At 41.0% G+C, this 17,124-nt stretch overlaps 1 protein-coding gene and 1 non-coding gene across 4 annotated transcripts in view; one reads left to right on the top strand and one right to left on the bottom strand.

Moving 5' to 3' along the window:
• The window catches only part of slc3a2a (solute carrier family 3 member 2a), a 29,682-nt gene extending 16,346 nt beyond the window's left edge, over positions 1–13,336 (top strand). Inside the window, exons 2-12 of one of the 3 annotated variants that reach the window (XM_034856255.1) lie at positions 878–882; positions 8,471–8,702; positions 8,810–8,994; positions 9,911–10,084; positions 10,234–10,328; positions 10,448–10,572; positions 11,152–11,261; positions 11,572–11,771; positions 11,865–11,942; positions 12,046–12,265; positions 12,618–13,336. In XM_034856255.1, the coding sequence (XP_034712146.1) occupies positions 8,506–8,702; positions 8,810–8,994; positions 9,911–10,084; positions 10,234–10,328; positions 10,448–10,572; positions 11,152–11,261; positions 11,572–11,771; positions 11,865–11,942; positions 12,046–12,265; positions 12,618–12,760 (1,527 nt within the window). In that variant the 5' untranslated portion in view covers positions 878–882; positions 8,471–8,505 and the 3' untranslated portion in view covers positions 12,761–13,336. Of the gene's footprint in view, positions 1–877; positions 883–7,264; positions 7,453–8,463; positions 8,703–8,809; positions 8,995–9,910; positions 10,085–10,233; positions 10,329–10,447; positions 10,573–11,151; positions 11,262–11,571; positions 11,772–11,861; positions 11,943–12,045; positions 12,266–12,617 lie in introns of those variants that run through there. The other 2 variants (XM_034856256.1, XM_034856254.1) reach the window with 2 other exon arrangements.
• Positions 3,287–3,358, bottom strand: trnam-cau. Its single transcript has one exon. It is a non-coding gene; the product is annotated as a tRNA-Met (tRNA).
• Positions 13,337–17,124: the final 3,788 nt, after the last annotated feature.

Here is a 17,124-nt window from a genome sequence, read left to right as displayed (position 1 = left end):
GCACCCTCTGCAGGCTCATGCTCAGATTGAAGAGGTACTGGAGAACACCAGACAGCTGACTGGCGCAGGTCTTCAGGACCCTTGGGTTGATGCTGTCAGGTCCAGCAGCCTTGCGCTGGTGTAGCCTCTCCAGCTGTCTCTTCACCTGGCCAGGTGTGAATGTAAAGCAGGGGGGGGTGCTTGAAGTGTCAGTGGGGGGAGGGGAAATGTGCTGTAGTGGTGGTGGGGGGAGAGGGCTGAGGGAGTGAGGAGGGAGGTATTGGAACAAAAGAGGGGGAGGAGGAGGCAATGAGGGGGTGTAGGGGGTTGGTGGAGTGGTAGAAGGGGCAGGGGATGGGGGTAAAACATAACCCAGAACAAAACCATGGAGAAAACATGCCATTCCTTCAGAGACACGGCGGCTGGAAATATCCCCTAGTTCCCGTACATATGGAGTTCTCACACTACTCCAGCTATGGTTGTGGTGAATTAGGGCCCTAGAGACTACGACTTTGTTATAATGTCATATTTCTTATGTTTCACACATGTATAACCCTAACCCAGCTACAACAGTCTGGGGTCAAAATTATCACCAAGAACATGGGTGCCTTTGAAATGAAGTTGCAGTACATTCTGTGTGCTTTTGAGGCTGAAATGCTGTTGAAATTAGGATGATCTCTTTGCAAACAATGCAATTATATGTTGACATATTATTCAGATCATTTTATATAATGTTTTAATATTGATGACTCAAGACAATGGATCAGGGCTTGACACACCGCATTTCAATTAGAAGTTGGTACATATACTGTTGAGGTATGAACACCTTTTTAAATATATTTAAAAAAAGATTGAAGTGCTTATGAAATAGAATATACCAGTTATTAGAATGTTTTAGTTTAAATAGCATTTCACTACAAGTAATGTATGTAAAACCATGCATTTAGGTCAAAATCAATATAGTCATAATGTAGTGGCAATCTATCCACAAGTAATGCCACTGGGTGAAATCTGAAGCCCTTTCCAACTCTTGCTGGTGCAAATAATGAGGTCCGCGCCGTCGTCGCACGTTTAATCCTTTATTGTACACATTTTTAGATAAAAGTGCTAGCCATCTGTGTGTGACCTGTAATGTTCCCACATTCCATGCTGTGCTGAGGAAATTTATTTACAGATTTCTATGTCGATTAACTGAGTCGAATAATACGATTTTAAATGCTATAATTAATCCTGCACTTAGTGATACCAGATATTTGTCAAAACTATGGAATCACTGGAACATGCAACTGTACTTGTTTTAATTATTGAGCATTGCAATTGGTAAATATTGAGCATTGCAATTGGTAAATTTGTATGTATGTGTGTTTCTTTTGTGATGTTGTTGGGGATCAGTTTGTCTATATGTATTTATGTCTGTGTCTGGTCTGAACCCCTTTTGTATTGTATTGTTTTTAAATCATCTGGACCTTGAGTCTGTAAATAAAGAAATATATAATATATAAAAGCACATACAAAAAGACCGACTTGATTGATTAAAAGCCAAGAACGACAAGATCTAAAAACATTACTCTCACACAGCTGAGGTTCTAGTACTGTGTGGCTTCCCAGATCCAGATCCCCCATCCACCTCACCTGTGATTCAATTTATAATCTCTGATTAGAACCCACAAACAGGTGCGCAGGTGACGTAACAAACAACTACCTACACAGACCTACCGCACACACCCACACCACATTCATAAGAAACGTAAATAGCCAAATTGGCCATTATACATAATATAGGAGAAATGTATCCTATGTGTAATCATCATCAGTGTTGTCTTTGCACCTTTTGTTTGAAATCAGTGTAGAAACCATTGCATAACTGCAGGGGGCGCTACGGGTTCATGTAATTTAGCTGCTGAAGTCCACTTGAGCGGAAAAGTGACTTAACAGAAAATAAAAATGACTTGTTTGATGATGCCTTTCTGATATAGCCAATGTAATTCTGTATTCATATTGTCTGTGTCTCTGTGTCAGAGACGCTAAAATAAGCATATAAAGGTCTAGGCCTTCCCTTTTTGAGACAATACAACAAAGAGAGCAACATCAACATCACTGCGCTCAGGAAGTTCCAGCTGTGCGTCCCGATTGTGCAACAAGCCTTTCCCAGGCTTTTCTTTATTTCCCAGCTCTGCTCTATGATTTCAGGATTTTTAAGTCAGAGGACAGCAGTTATTTTTTACGTTATTTAATTCACAGAAACATAAGTGCTCTGAAATGATGAAACTTTTTAGCAGATCCTTGTATTAGTGTTTTATATTTTGTATTCTGTAGAACCTTCTCAAGGCCATAAACAAGAGATAGAGTGTGACCTAGGAGATAAATACCATCCCAGAGTCCGGTCTAGACCTGCTCTTTATGAAAGACCTAGGAGATAAATAACATCCCAGAGTCCGGTCTAGACCTGCTCTTTATGGAAAGACCTGAGCGATAAATACCATCCCTGAGTCCGGTCTAGACCTGCTCTTTATGGAAGACCTGGGAGATAAATAACATCCCAGAGTCCGGTCTAGACCTGCTCTTTATGGAAAGACCTGGGAGATAAATAACATCCCAGAGTCTGGTCTAGACCTGCTCTTTATGGAAAGACCTGGGAGATAAATAACATCCCAGAGTCTGGTCTAGACCTGCTCTTTATGAAAGACCTAGGAGATAAATAACATCCCAGAGTCCTGTCTAGACCTGCTCTTTATGAAAGACCTGGGAGATAAATACCATCCCAGAGTCCGGTCTAGACCTGCTCTTTATGAAAGACCTAGGAGATAAATAACATCCCAGAGTCCGGTCTAGACCTGCTCTTTATGAAACACCTGGGAGATAAATACCATCCCAGAGTCCGGTCTAGACCTGCTCTTTATGAAACACCTGGGAGATAACTGTTGCTATATAAATGAAATTGAACTGAATTGAAATTGAATCAGTGCTGGTAGGAGGTGTGATGTGTACAGTGATGTACACATTAATGAATGAATGGTTGTACTACAACAATAGAATATACATTATTACTCTTCAGCACAATACCTGCTTTTACATCCCTAAGTATATTTTAATGCTAATATGTTTGAATGCAGGTATTATACTTGTAACAGAGTATGTTTACACTGTAGCTAACACCAGAATAATTCTTTCACCCCTGGTATTTATGATATCCTTCTATATTTCCCACACACACAGATGGCTTTGTGAGCATACATGGTTTATGGAATATAGGTACAGTATTTACAGTCAGGTTAGACATCTGAACAATAGGGGATTATGTGCAAAATAGCAGAGGATGGTTTCGATCCATCGACCTCTGGGTTATGGGCCCAGCACGCTTCCGCTGCGCCACTCTGCTCAATAGAGGGAGGGGGGAGAGAAGGAGCTTTAGATCTTTGAACTGACCTGTTAGGCATTGTTCTCATCCAGAGGCGCGTTCTTACATAATGTGATACCGCAGTTTCCTGCTTACAGACAGTGTTGGTGGTAGGGAGAACAAGGTTCAGAGAGTGAAAAGAAGGGGGGAAGCAATAACAATAGAGCAGGCCAGTCTAAAGGACTGGGATGAATTGAGAAAGCTGTGGATGTGGACTGGGAGAGATGAAACTTGAAAATAATGTTATTTGTAAGATTTATCCTATCATGCTGCAACCCAAGGATGACATTGACTGTGATAAAACCTATTGTATTGCCTATTTATACAACATATCTTACCAGCATTACTGGTCACTATGTCTTCTTTTTTAAATGCAGTTTGTACCACATATACTCAATGTGGTTTATTCTTTTTATATGTGTAATGTATTTCTGATGTAAGTGTACTCATGTGATGAACTAGCTCTCCATTTCTGCCACTAAAGACTTAGAGAGGGAGGCTTTCCACATTCAACAGTCTGCCCTTTGTCTACGAGAGAAAACTAGGCCACCAATAGGGAACAAAGAAAGAACAGGAGGGAATACATTTCAGACAAACAGAAAAGGGAAAGAGATTGGAGGTGGAAACGTTATTAAAAATATACAAGCAAGGCATAGCGTGTGTGTGTGTGTGTGTGTGTGTGTGTGTGTGTGTGTGTGTGTGTGTGTGTTATACCCAGTAGTACACGTACAATGATATCAGCAGAGCAGAACATAAAGCAATAAAATTACACAATATGACAAAGTCCCTACGTACACCCAATAGGACTGAATGTTTGTGTTGCATGACCATATATAATCTTTTCCTTGCAACTTTCTCTGTAAATTAACCACTAAATATCAATGCAATATAGTAGTGATCTTTAGATTTCTTTTGAACTATTGGACTGCAAATTGCAGTGAGTCTGAGACAATGGGATGAAAGCACAAGACCCCAACCAAACTGGTTTCAACTAGTCCAGGTCTGCTCTGCAGTGCTTTTCTGTTTTTCTTCCAAGCTCACGCTGTCCTGTAAAATAAACTCTCTCAGAGGGATCAGACGGGGATTTATACTGAGGCCCTGTGTGTGTATTCATGTGTGTGTGCCTCCAGCTCGGCGGACTTTGTTACAGAAGAATACAGAAACACGCAAGAACCGCTCGAAGTTACACTTGGGGACTTTAGGATGAAAAAAGGGATTTATATCCCATATTTGTGATTATGTTAAGCCCCAAAACTGTGCTGTATCTGTCTCAGTTACCAATCTATAGGTCCACTACCCTCTAATCTGTGTTTAGACACTTTTTTTGCATTCTGTGGAATAACCATGAATATGCTGTATGAATTTCTCAAAATGTCAGTGACAGAATCAGCTGTTACTACTTGTGTATAATATTAATAATAATAACACAATTTACACTCTGTTTTTATTACACACAGGCCTGAACTACACACACATGCTCAGTACCTCTACATGCACTAATGGAGAGATGTCAGAGTGAGCTGCCTGTGGAAAGGCACCCTGAGCTAGCAGTCCACCACCATACCTTGGTAGTATGGGGACTTGAACCAGTTCCTAACCCATCTCCCTACTGACTGAGCTACTGCCCCCCCGTGCACATGTATGATCATATAACACTTGCTGTTAAAATAACTAAACTGATATCTGCAGTAAGCGTCTTACACTGGCTGGTCTCCCTTCTGCCTACACCACTATCCATCAACTTTGCTCTCCTTTTTCCTTCCTCTTTCTCTCGCTCTTCTTTCTATGTGTGTGACTGTGTGCATGCTTGCTGATGGATTTAACAATACTCCCCCTGCTGTACTGCCAAATGCACAAAAAAGCACACAGGCTTGACAAGAGATTTTACTTCCATTGTTAGTGGTTGACATAGTCGTGAATAAATACACTGTCACATAAAGTTTGGAATGCGGCTCTGTTATCCTCTTAGTTCTGGTTGTTGAGATGTGGCGATCAACCTGACTCAGACAACATGTGGGTCAAAGTGTTGCCAAAGCTCAGTGTTGTTTCCTTTAATACACTTTTCTACACCCTCAGCTCGTGAACATGTTTTCACATCCCTACCCCCTCCTCTCTGTCTGTCTCATACAGTATGTCTCCTGAGCCGGACACTCCTCCTTCTCTTTCCTTGTTTTACCCCCAACTATCCTACTATCCCACATAGATGTGACAGCAGACAAATTGGAAGAAAGAAGATGACAAGAAACAAAGACCTTCCCTTCACTTCTTTTCCTCGTGTCTGTCCACCACTAATTTTCCTGGATCAACAGCACAGTGTGTTCACATCAGCCAGCAGTCAACAGCTCTGTTACAACGTGACTCTGCCAAACGCGGACATGCTCCACAGGCCGAGCTAAAAACAGAAACAGATGGTGTGTGTTTGAGCTTGTCTAGAGGAGGGAGATAGTGACTTCTAATACAGGACAACTTCCAAACATTTGTTTTGGGCTCATATTTTAACCCAGGCCCAAATATAGAAAGGTATTTTGAAAGTGTTATTGAGAATGTGTTTACACCTTTCTGAACTACACACATTCTCTCAGTAGCAATATTTCTGGTACAAACTAGTACTCGTTAGAAAATCCTTTTTTTGCAGAAGCTACTATCTGTAACAAACTGTCCACAGACCACAATTTGAGAACCACTTACATAAAATAACAGAAAATGCGTGTTATATTGTCGTAAAAAAAGACTGAGAAACTGTTCTGAGTAAGAAGAAAAAAGGGAATGGAAATGTGCCTTTTTGTGTATTTTGATTTGATTTAAAGTTTTTGCCAAAAAAAGACAATTCATTAGAAAAAAAACCTTTCAGGGCAATAAGATAGAGAGTGAACAAAACCATACAGGTGCATAAAACAAGCCCACACAGGCAAGGTATACACTTACACCAGAGCGTGTTCCTGAAGTTACCTGTCACATTAAAAATGTTTTGCTCACAACAGCAAAACCCAAATATTACCCTCTCAACATTTACAATAGATACAGACACATCAGGAATATGAGTACTTTATGGTAATAAGGGAGATGGTTCTCTCTGGACCTGGTTTGGCTCAAATAGAACCCTGTACTTGAAATGTAAGCTTTCTGACAAAAATAGAGTAATATAAGTCATTTTTCTAATAATTTGCTTACTACAGCAGCACTGATGCTCGGCAACTTCGAGAAAACTGTAAAATTGAATTGTGCCCCGAAGAGATTTTTCCTTTCCTTTGCTTTGATGCTTTTGAGAGCCCTCTGGTGAGAGCATGATCATGTCACACTGAACAGATTACTGGGTGAGTGTTTGTCACTTGCTAATGGATGACAAAAATAGAGTCTGTATGGTAAAACAAGAGGAAGAAAACGGCCATGAGGCGGGGCTTAAATTAGATTAAAGAACAGAATGTCAATCTGCATTTATCACAAGAGAATAAAGGCCTCACCATAAACCTAGATACTATGCAATCAATCAGTATCAGCTGGTGACTGATTAGGCTATACAATCTTTAGGACTTGTTAGTTGTTGCTAACAATCTTTAACAGAAGATTTTCAGCCTATAACTTACCTTCCATATTAAAATGTATGAGGGGAACGCTCTTTCACCCCAATGAATCTTGTCCATAGCCCCTATTTATATTCTGAGTGAGTTGCAATTTTACACTAGTCTGAAATAAAAACAAACATATGTGCATTTCATAGTCTTTTGTACAAACTGGGGCAAATGCTGAAACTGTGTAAAGACAGACACAATCGACATATGGATTTATAGAATAGAATAGGTATTAAAACGATTGTTGGTTTGGAGGATGGGGTCTAATGTCTGCCAGTTTCTGGGAAAGGGAGAGAGAGATATTTAATGTATAGAGAGAGAGAGAGAGAGAGAGAGAGAGAGAGAGAGAGAGAGAGAGGCAGGCAGGTCGTGTCCCTTGGTAGGCGGAGAAACCAGAGCAACTACAAATACAGACCGAGCCTCCCTGGAACAAGATTAGAGAGGCCACAGGATTAACGACTGGAGAGGGACGGAAACCAGACCCGGACGGTAAAACCCGAACCCTAACAGGTAATGTGGAATGGTTTTCATCGAGTGGAGCCCCAGAACAGGCGCAGTTCTGACTGTGGAACTGCGAATAAAACGTCTTTATACATTTATCATCACTGGCAAGTAAAGGACGAGTCTGTGAACAGCCTCGTGCACCGGCTGATGACGTAGCAATGGGCTTGATTTCATCATCTTTATAGAAGACAAACTACACGGTGAATTCAACCTGAATTAAACTAAACAAGCTGGGAAATATTTTAGTTGAAGTGTTTTTGTCAAACGAATATTGAAACGTTAAGAAATAGAGCAAACCGGGCCAACGAATAGCTAGTCAGACTTCCGGTAGAGTAAATGTCTTACACCATTATTTTCCACGTCAAACTCTGCTTAAAAGTGATCGCAAAGTGAGACATTTCAGAAGTTAAATATAAGGCCGATTTTGCAACAATATCCTTTTTTTTTATTACAAGCCCATATGGAAGCAACGAATGGAACACCGAAGTGTCTAGATAATATAATACATCCTAATATATCATAAATAATCCGTCCATGGTGTGTGCTCTTCGTTGATCCACTTAAATAGTGTTAGCTAGCTACATTGTTGGAACGTTAGCCGAATGCTTCTGTAACATCGCTCAACTGTTGAACACAACTTTTTTCAAGAGTGGTCTTGTCAACACACTCTCTGAAAAATGTAAGTAACTAGCTAGTTAGTCTAGAAGCTGTTAACGTTAGCTAAAGTGCGAGTGTTAGGTAGCTAATTAACGTTAACGTAAGCATCAGCCCAATATTAATTTCCGCTTTTGGATTCGGCTAGCTGACTTTAGTTAATTTTTTGCCTTAACTGTATTAACCTAACTGTTTTTAATAGACTTAACACTTATAGTGACTTTGTTCTTTATCATTATTGTTTCATGTATTTAGTCACAGTATTTTCCTGTGAAAGAAGTCTGCCCTGAAGAAGAAGCTAATTAACTTAACGTTAACAATCTATTTTTTTTTCCTTTTGTCTTCTTGTGTCTCCAACCCATACTTCCAGATCTAGCTGGATAAAGAAATCCGATTTTTACCATGAATAAGGACACGGAGATCGACATGAAGGAAGTGGAGCTCAATGTGCTGGACCCTGAGAAGGAGCCCATGACGGGCGATGGCCAGACTGCAGGCGGAGAGAAAAACGGCAGCGTCAAGCTGAAGGTTCCGGAGGACGAGGTGACATTCACCGGGCTGTCCAAAGAGGAGCTGATGAAGGTTGCTGGCACTCCTGGGTAAGAGCCGCTAGAACAACCTTTAAAAAAATCCAGGTCTTGTTTTGGTGTATGGCATACAATCATCATCAACATCTCCTTTTCCTGTTTCCATCCTGTGTGTTCAGATGGGTGCGAACCCGTTGGGTGCTTCTTGTCCTGTTTTGGCTGGGCTGGGTAGGCATGCTGGCTGGAGCCATAGTGATCATAGTCCAGGCCCCTCGCTGCAAACCCATCCCTGAGATGAACTGGTGGAACGAAGGATCTCTGTACCAAATCTCTGATCTGGATGCTTACTCTGGGGGACTGGAAGGTAGAGTACCTTTTTAGTGTCATATGTATTTTCAGCTTAGATTTCAGACTCTTTAATGGGACATTTCTTGCTGCTGTTTGCATGTTTTTTTAAATTAAAAATAAAAAGAGATTATCTTTACAGAGTGGTCTGGCCTTGGTAACCCAAGTATTCACAAGGGCTACATCTTGTGACATAGTTTCGGGTTTCCTTAGTTCTGCGTGGCCTACTTCAGCTGGTCAGATACCCCACTGCTGACAAAGCTGACGAGTGACTCAAAGTCTAAAGGAGACAAAAAGCCCATGAGTCATGTCTTTCATATCTCTATTTCTCAGATCTAAGGTCAAGGGTTACGCAACCCTGTACATTTTTTTTGAGTGGTGTGTAAATGTATTTCAGACTTTCCTTTACATCTCAAAATTTACATTCTCTTTCAGGCTTTAATTTTTTCCAAATGCCACTTAACATAGCCAACAAATTAATAAGCCTTCATTTTGCTACTTGGATTTAAACTATATGTGTTTTTTGGTTTGTTTTTAAGAGGCACAGAGAAGGGGCAGGTTGGACTGCTGTTCTTATAGTGAATTACTAGCGAGCATATGGGTTTTCAACAGGCCTTGGGCAGAATTCCAACAAGCACACGTGACTTGGTGCTGTTTTCACATAAAGGACCTCCTTGTGCTCACAGACTTCACATGGCCAATAGAGGGGGGTCATTCACATGCTCCTGCATTCAATACCAAGCCAAAAGCAGCATTTGTTGTACTTGATGTCTCCTAAACCATCAAAATGTCTCTCTAGCCTTTTGCCTTCTCTTCCTACCCCTCTCACCCTGTTACCTTTCACACATCAACTACAAGTTGTCTTTTCCCCTGTGTGAAAGTCACACTGACACAACTTTTCATTCTCCATTCCTGTCCCTCCTGATTGTCTCCAGGTGTTGAGGCAAAGTTGGACGAAATCAACAAGTTAAAGGTGAAAGGCCTGGTTCTCGGCCCGCTTCACTCCGTCCAGGCCGACCACCCGAGCACCCTGAATCTTAAAGAGATCAACCCGACCCAGGGAAATGAGAAAGCCTTGGTTGCTGTGATAGAGAAAGCCCACAAGAAGGGTATGTCATCATAAAAGAAATAAGTTAGAAAGCTCACAGCAGCAGTTTTATGAACGCCCAATGTTGGGCTCCTTCTCCATTAATATGAAGAGAGTAGTATCTAACGTTAATGTTGTTCACAAACGGTTTCGGTCTACTTTGTCTCTTAGGCATTTCTGTAGTGCTTGACCTGACTCCAAACTACCTGGGAGCCGCTCCCTGGTTCAGCTCTGGGGATGTTGGCGATGTGTTTGAGAAAGTCAAGGTAGGACACCCAACGCTCTTCTGTAATCCTTTTTATGTACTAAGTTTGTTATTTCCTTGCTAAAAAGAATCAACGTTTCTTGCTTGTGTGGTTTCTAAAGTGCTCTGGCTCTCTTTCAGGTTGCAGCTGAGTACTGGCTGAATTTGGATGTCGATGGCATCAAGCTATCTGGCCTCACTGCAGTCACCAACTCTGATTGGTCAATGCTGCAGGCTGCCGTCCGTGGCAACCACACCGATAAAAAGTGACTACGGCTGCCATTTTCTGACTCTTTGGTTGTGCATAAGTAGACACTCTGTGCAGGAACACTTCATTTGAAGATTTCTAAATGAATGTAACTATTCCCTGCAGATAGGGAAAGCCATTTTGAGACTACACTGATATGATGAACAATTCTTTTGAACATTACCAGAAGCTCAATCTGGCAAAAAAAATGCAATCTTTCTTAAGAAAGTAATTTTCGGAGCATTAGTAAAATGTCAATGTTTCCTGAGGGAAGGTGCAGATGAAAAACATTCCAGTGCTGCAGGGGACTGTGGGTGGGGTCCAAAGATCAACAAGAAAGGCCTCCAGGCCAGTTGCTCTTCACACCCTCTCATGGTGATGCGACACCTTGTGGACAGTTTGAGGAATAACAGTCAAATAAAATAAAAAATAAATAAAATCATTTCAACACGCAAAGGGTAATTTCAAGTTGCTGAATTAACCAATCAGAATTGTATATGTTCTTAAAACAACTTTCACTGTAACTTAACATTGTCAACTTTCAACTAAGTGGAACCCGTGTCAGCGCTATAATCTTACCACATTCTCTCTGTCTCAGGTTGCTGATGGGTGTGGTTGAAGGTATTTCGGCTCCAGAGGTGTCTCAGCTCATCAACACCACAGGTGTAGATCTGGTCCTGTCGGACCTTCTCAGCAGCAGCAGTGGAGGTAAGGCTGGACTGTCCCGTTTGTCTCACCAAACTTGCATGTCTATCTAGTATTTCTTTCCAGTTTTGGACTGGTTTCTCTAATTATTCGGAACACAATATCATAGTATTTTGGACAGAAAACATCCATTAATTTTCATCTTCAAGTCATCTCTCCTTATTCTGTGTATTTAATGTCTTCTGTGTCTGTGTTTAAATCAGAATCTATTGATTGCACTGAGCGGAATGTCCATTTACTGTGTTAAAAAAAACAAGTAGTTGGTGCAATAAATAGTGCATTGCATGAGATGATTTTGTCTAATTGTGTACAGGTGGCGAGCGTATCAAGGCCATGGACACCCTTCACTCTCAGCAGAGAAATGTGGCCTGGGGTCTCGGTGCCGCCCAGAAGGGCCAGCTGGCGACGCTGGCAACAACTCCGGGCCTGATCCGCCTCTCCCAGCTGCTGCTGTTCACCATGCCTGGGACCCCAGTCTTTACCTACGGAGATGAGATCGGCCTTCAGGCACGCGTAAGCTAATGACACAGAGATGCTGTTCAAATGTTTTTAAATGAGCTTACAGCGGTTTGAGTGTGACCTTTTTTTTTTAAATTTCCTTATCAGGGTTCAGAGTCTCCTAAGATGGTTTGGGACATAGAGAAGGAACCTGCTGAAGGAGCTGGTATCAATGAGACGGCCGAGGTAAGCGTGTTTTCACAGTGAGCGTTGGTGTAAAAAAAGAAAAGGAGTCTTTTGAGCAAAGTAGTGAGTAGTCAAAGATGTTTACCATTGTCACTTGTCCCAGGCCGAGCGGAAGGAGCACGTTGCTGTAAGGAAGTGGTTCAAATCCCTCAGCGACCTCCGAGTCAAAGAGCGCTCTCTCCTCCATGGCGACTACTACCCTCTCTTCTCCTCCGCCTCCTCGCTCTCTTTCCTCCGTCTGTGGGACCAGAGTGATAGATACATAACGGCCGTCAACTGGGGAGCAGCAGCTGAGACGCTCTCACTCAACCTGGCACCTACAGGCAAGTTTTCAACAGAAGGATATAGCTAAGGCAGTGTTCCCCCAAAAGGGGCGCACGCATACCCCTAGGGGTCCTATGGACTACTGCAGGGGCTACATGAGATTTCTTTCAAATGTTAACTTGCAAAGTCTTGCCTGATTCCTAAAATAATTATACACTCTATAGTAGTTAATTAATTTAAGCGTTTTTAATCATTTTACTACCAAAAATATTTTGTGCTGGAATGTGGATGAAAATATTTTGAATAGGAGGTACCTTATTGAAAAAAGTTTGAGAACCAGTGCATTAAGGTGTAATGTGTCCTACCCCAGTAATGTTTCTTAACAGTAATTAAGGAACTTTGTTCGTGCAGAAGGAGTCAAGTTGCCAGAGAAAGCCACGGTGAGGCTGTCGACCGACACCGAGCTGCTGGAGGTGGACTCCACCGTCAGCCTGGACAAAATCACCCTAGGACCCGGACAAGCCGTCCTGCTGCAGTTCCCCTACACAGGCTAAAGATGGAGCCAAACTATAGGAACCCACAGATTAACAGTGTTTTAAAAAGACATTAAAGGCAGCCCGAATGCTCTAGGAATAAGATGGCAGATTCAAAAGATAAAGGAACTTCCTTTTTTTAATAAATATGACTATCAGATTATTAAGTCAGTCAAATGAAATCTGCCATACAATTACAGAATGTTTTTATTTGTTTTAATTAGCGTTTCTAACACTAGGCTAGTTTGACTTGTTGTCATTGTTTTGTGCTAGGAAAAGATGCAGCCATCCCAGACCAATTGAGCATTTTGTTCTTTTGTAAACTTTTATTGTTGACCATTGTACAAATATATGAAAGACATTCCATTTTGGTTCTTTGGGCATTTCTTTAGCAGTTTTTATTTTTTTAAATTGTCTTCTTTCATGAGCCTGTTTGTGTTCACTGAAAGGCCCTCATCACAGGAAAAAAAAGTCTGAACATGTATGGTGACTCGATATGAGGCTTTTCAGAGTGCTAGTAAACAAAATTGTTGGGAATGGAATGAAGTCTGGCAAATGAACAGAATTGGAAATGAATAAACAACATTCTGCACCGACTCTTGTGCGCTCATGTATTATTTAAACATTTTTTTCTTTCATTCTTAAAAGAGTGGGTTCTGTGTTTCTGCGTGTTCTTTATGCCAAAGATAATATCAGATGAGGCGTTCACTATTTTCAGGACGTACAGGTGTGGAAGTGTGTCACAGATGTGAACAGAGGAAGCAGCACGTCTCTATATTTGATAAACATCCTCAGATGGGTTTTATCGGCTCATTATACTTGACTCTAAAAGGTACGCCGTGCATGTACCTCCGAGTAGCACTAAATGGGTCATACACTGTCTGTAAGTAACTGTTATAAACCCCCCGACATTATGTCACACATGTTGGGGTTAAAGCGTATCTTTTATCATCACAGCGTGTCTCCGAGACATGCTCCTAAGTTTAGTGATTTATAAATGATCTTACTGTAAGATGAATCAGCTTTCACAAAATCAAGTAGATGAGTGAGCAATTTGAAACGTACCAATACTTTCTTGTGGACAATGTGTCCTGTATTCCCAACAGTTGCTTTTTATATATGAATAATTTAATCTTTTATTTTAAAAGGACAGAATGCACTGGGACACGTTTTGAGAGACATTTCATTAGAGTGGTTGAATTCTTTTGTGAGTGAAAACATCATTGCTTGAATCATCACTCGGGGAGGCTTTAGATGTTGGGTTCCTAGACTGAAACATTGCCTACGGGAATAATAACTTTACATACTGTCTTAGTTTGTTTCTGTTCTGCCAAAGAGGGACCAAGAAAAACACTATCATGGTTTATCTTTACCAATAAGCACAGTTGGCACAGACCTTACTAGACCTGATTTGATCTTTTTACTTCATAAAAATGAAAGATGACAATATATAACTATTCCTTTTAACCCTGTATGAACTATAGCCCATGTTGCTCCAGTAATTGGCTTAACATTGTACAACAATTGTACTTTTGGTGGTACATACGGAAAGTACATTTATTAAAGTAGGCTCCAGTATTCAGACGTTTTACCAGCCGCTCAACAGCTGAACGTGGCTGGTGAGTGAAACAAATCTACCAGCCAGCATGCTTGCTGCATATTTTACCTGCATTTGGCTGGTGGATGGTGCTAATTTTGTACCATGTCATTTTTTAATTTGATTACCATTTAAGTACAATTTTGAGCTACTTGTAATTTACTCAAGTTTTTCAATTTCATGCTTCTTATTACTTCTACAGAAGTCCACTGCACTTCTGAGAGAACAATACGGATGTGCTTTGTCTGGCAGCTGCAGTTACTAGTTCCTTATGACTTTAATACAAAACGTGTAAGCTTTTAGGAAACGATACACTGGTTTTAATCAAACAATCCAACGGTATTTAAAGTAAAATTAGCTCCACGTCAACCAGCTAAAACATAATGTTGCTCACACATCAAGACATCAGTAATAAAATGTGCATATATGATAAAATACCTTTCTAGAAGGGGCCATTCTGCACAATAAGCACTTTAAATTGTGATTTGTATTTATACATTAATCTAATCTATTGTGATATTTTGGTTGTGAATAGTAGTGGTAGTGGTTAGTAAATGTACTAAGATAGCTTGTTGCAATTTTTGGTTTATAATATTAAGAGTTGTCTTGTAATCCCAATTGAGATGTGCAAAATGTTTGTCTCCACACAAAAAAAAGAAACTTGACAAACTAACCAAACTGGCTATCTAACTTAAAAAGAGTATTAATGAAACGCTGACATCTTATGCTGTATCCTTTTCAGTTTAAAAAATGTTTCATTATCATTTTAGGCATAATGTAATCTCATAAAACCTGGTCATTTCTCATTCAAAAGCATTGATTTAAAATGATCCTTTTCATGAAGAATGTCAAACAGTCCCTTTAACAGCTGAAAGTCTGGTTCGTTCTCAGCAGAGTTTCAGGGTCTTGGTACAATACAGGGCCGCCGTGGTGATGTGGTATCACAGGGGAGGTTTGAAGTCGACGATACCGGGAATCAGAGCCCGTCTCGGCACCTCTCTGCACACCCCACGCCGCAGTGAAACCCAACCACCGCCATGCACACTCATGACTGACTCTCAGTCTGAGTCTGACACACACACACACACACACCTTTTACATCACGGTGACATGAAGCTACATGACCTTTTATTAGCTTTCACGGAGCACCGCTGAGACACAAATGATGTTTGACACTGATACACAGCAGTGTTATCCACTCTCACCTGCTACCTTATAATGGAAAGCCCTGTGAGTGAAAATATGATATTGTACATTCAAAAAGTAATCAGAAAGCGAGTCACTCCACCCAATATACCGACACTACCTTTACCATTTAATATACCACTACTGTAGGTCTTTATGTACAGTATATGTTAGTGCTCGTTTCCAAACGCCTATTTTGGTAAGCTTTGTATCAATGTTGTGACTACGTAATCTTAGCTCAAGTCCAACTAAGTCTCAAGTTATTTTGGGAGGAAGTCCAGTTACTATGTCACAGGTTATGTCAAGTCACAGTACTCCCAAGATATAGATAGATAGATAGAAAATTTGTATTACTGTGCATAGAGAGGCCAAGAAAAGATGGAGAAAATCTCCAAAAGGCATCAAATGACAGATTAAACCTTCTCTAAGCCATCCTCTCTTTAACTTCAGCTTTTTCAGAGATGGCATCAATGGCAAGTTCAAAATGGGCTGAAATTTTATTTAATCAATTTTTCCTTCTACTCGTGAAATTTTCCCTGTGCCACTGGCTGCACTACCCCCCACCCTTTTCTCCCAATCCTGCGAGCTGTTCTGTCTGATATTGTTCTTGGTCTTCCAGATCTTTAACTTCCCCTGTTCCTGATGACGGCCATTTCTTCATTCCATTCCCAACAGAGGATATCGGCATCTGAAAACGCTTTGCTATCTTCTTCTAGCCTTCTCATGCTTTGGGAGTGTCAACTATTTTCAGTTTCAGTTTTCTAGACAATTGCTTAGAAGAAGCCATGGTGCTGATTGTTGGGGGGGTCAGATGAGTCTGGCCATTTAAAACCTTAACATTGACATCACCTGGTCTTTCCAGACCATGATTGAGAACAATCCATGACACTGTCAGGTCTCAGCTTTCCAAAGGGGGGGTGCATGCTAGAAACTCTGCAGAGGGCCCAAACTTTTGCAGACGCTGTTGTTTTAGTTTTCTGTTATTTTGAAAATGTAAATGACGGAAATAAAATCTAACTTTTTGTGCCATATTACACGAATGTCTAATCGGTCATTTGATGACTTTTGGAGATTTTTCCATCTTTTCTTGGCTTCTTTATGCACATTAATACAGATTTTACAAACTTTTGAGCCCCACTGTAGATGGACAGACAGACAGATAGACAGACAGATAGACAGACAGATAGACAGACAGATAGACAGACAGATAGACAGATAGATAGATAGATAGATAGATAGATAGATAGATAGATAGATAGATAGATAGATAGTGAAATACTGACAGCCCCCCTACAACATCAAACATTGTAACATTCAGCTTGTTGGATCCATATTTTTATTTGGGATGTGTTGCCATAGCAAGGAGTTTGACTGCCTGTCAGTCATCCAATCATGACAGTCACATACCGGTTTTTAAGTTGGCCAGTCATGGTTAGCAGTTTGTGCTGCTGCTGCTGTTCAGGCTGCTTCTGCTGCTGCTGCTCAGGCTGCTGCTGCTGATGTTTAGGCTGCTGCTGCTGCTCAGGCTGCTGCTACTCAGGCTGCTGCTGCTACTCAGGCTGCTGCTACTCAGGCTGCTGCTGCTGCTCAGGCTGCTGCTGCT

This window comes from Etheostoma cragini, chromosome 19 (genome assembly GCF_013103735.1).
Source record: "Etheostoma cragini isolate CJK2018 chromosome 19, CSU_Ecrag_1.0, whole genome shotgun sequence".
Lineage (NCBI taxonomy): Eukaryota > Metazoa > Chordata > Actinopteri > Perciformes > Percidae > Etheostoma > Etheostoma cragini.
This window is presented reverse-complemented; position numbering and strand designations above follow the sequence as displayed.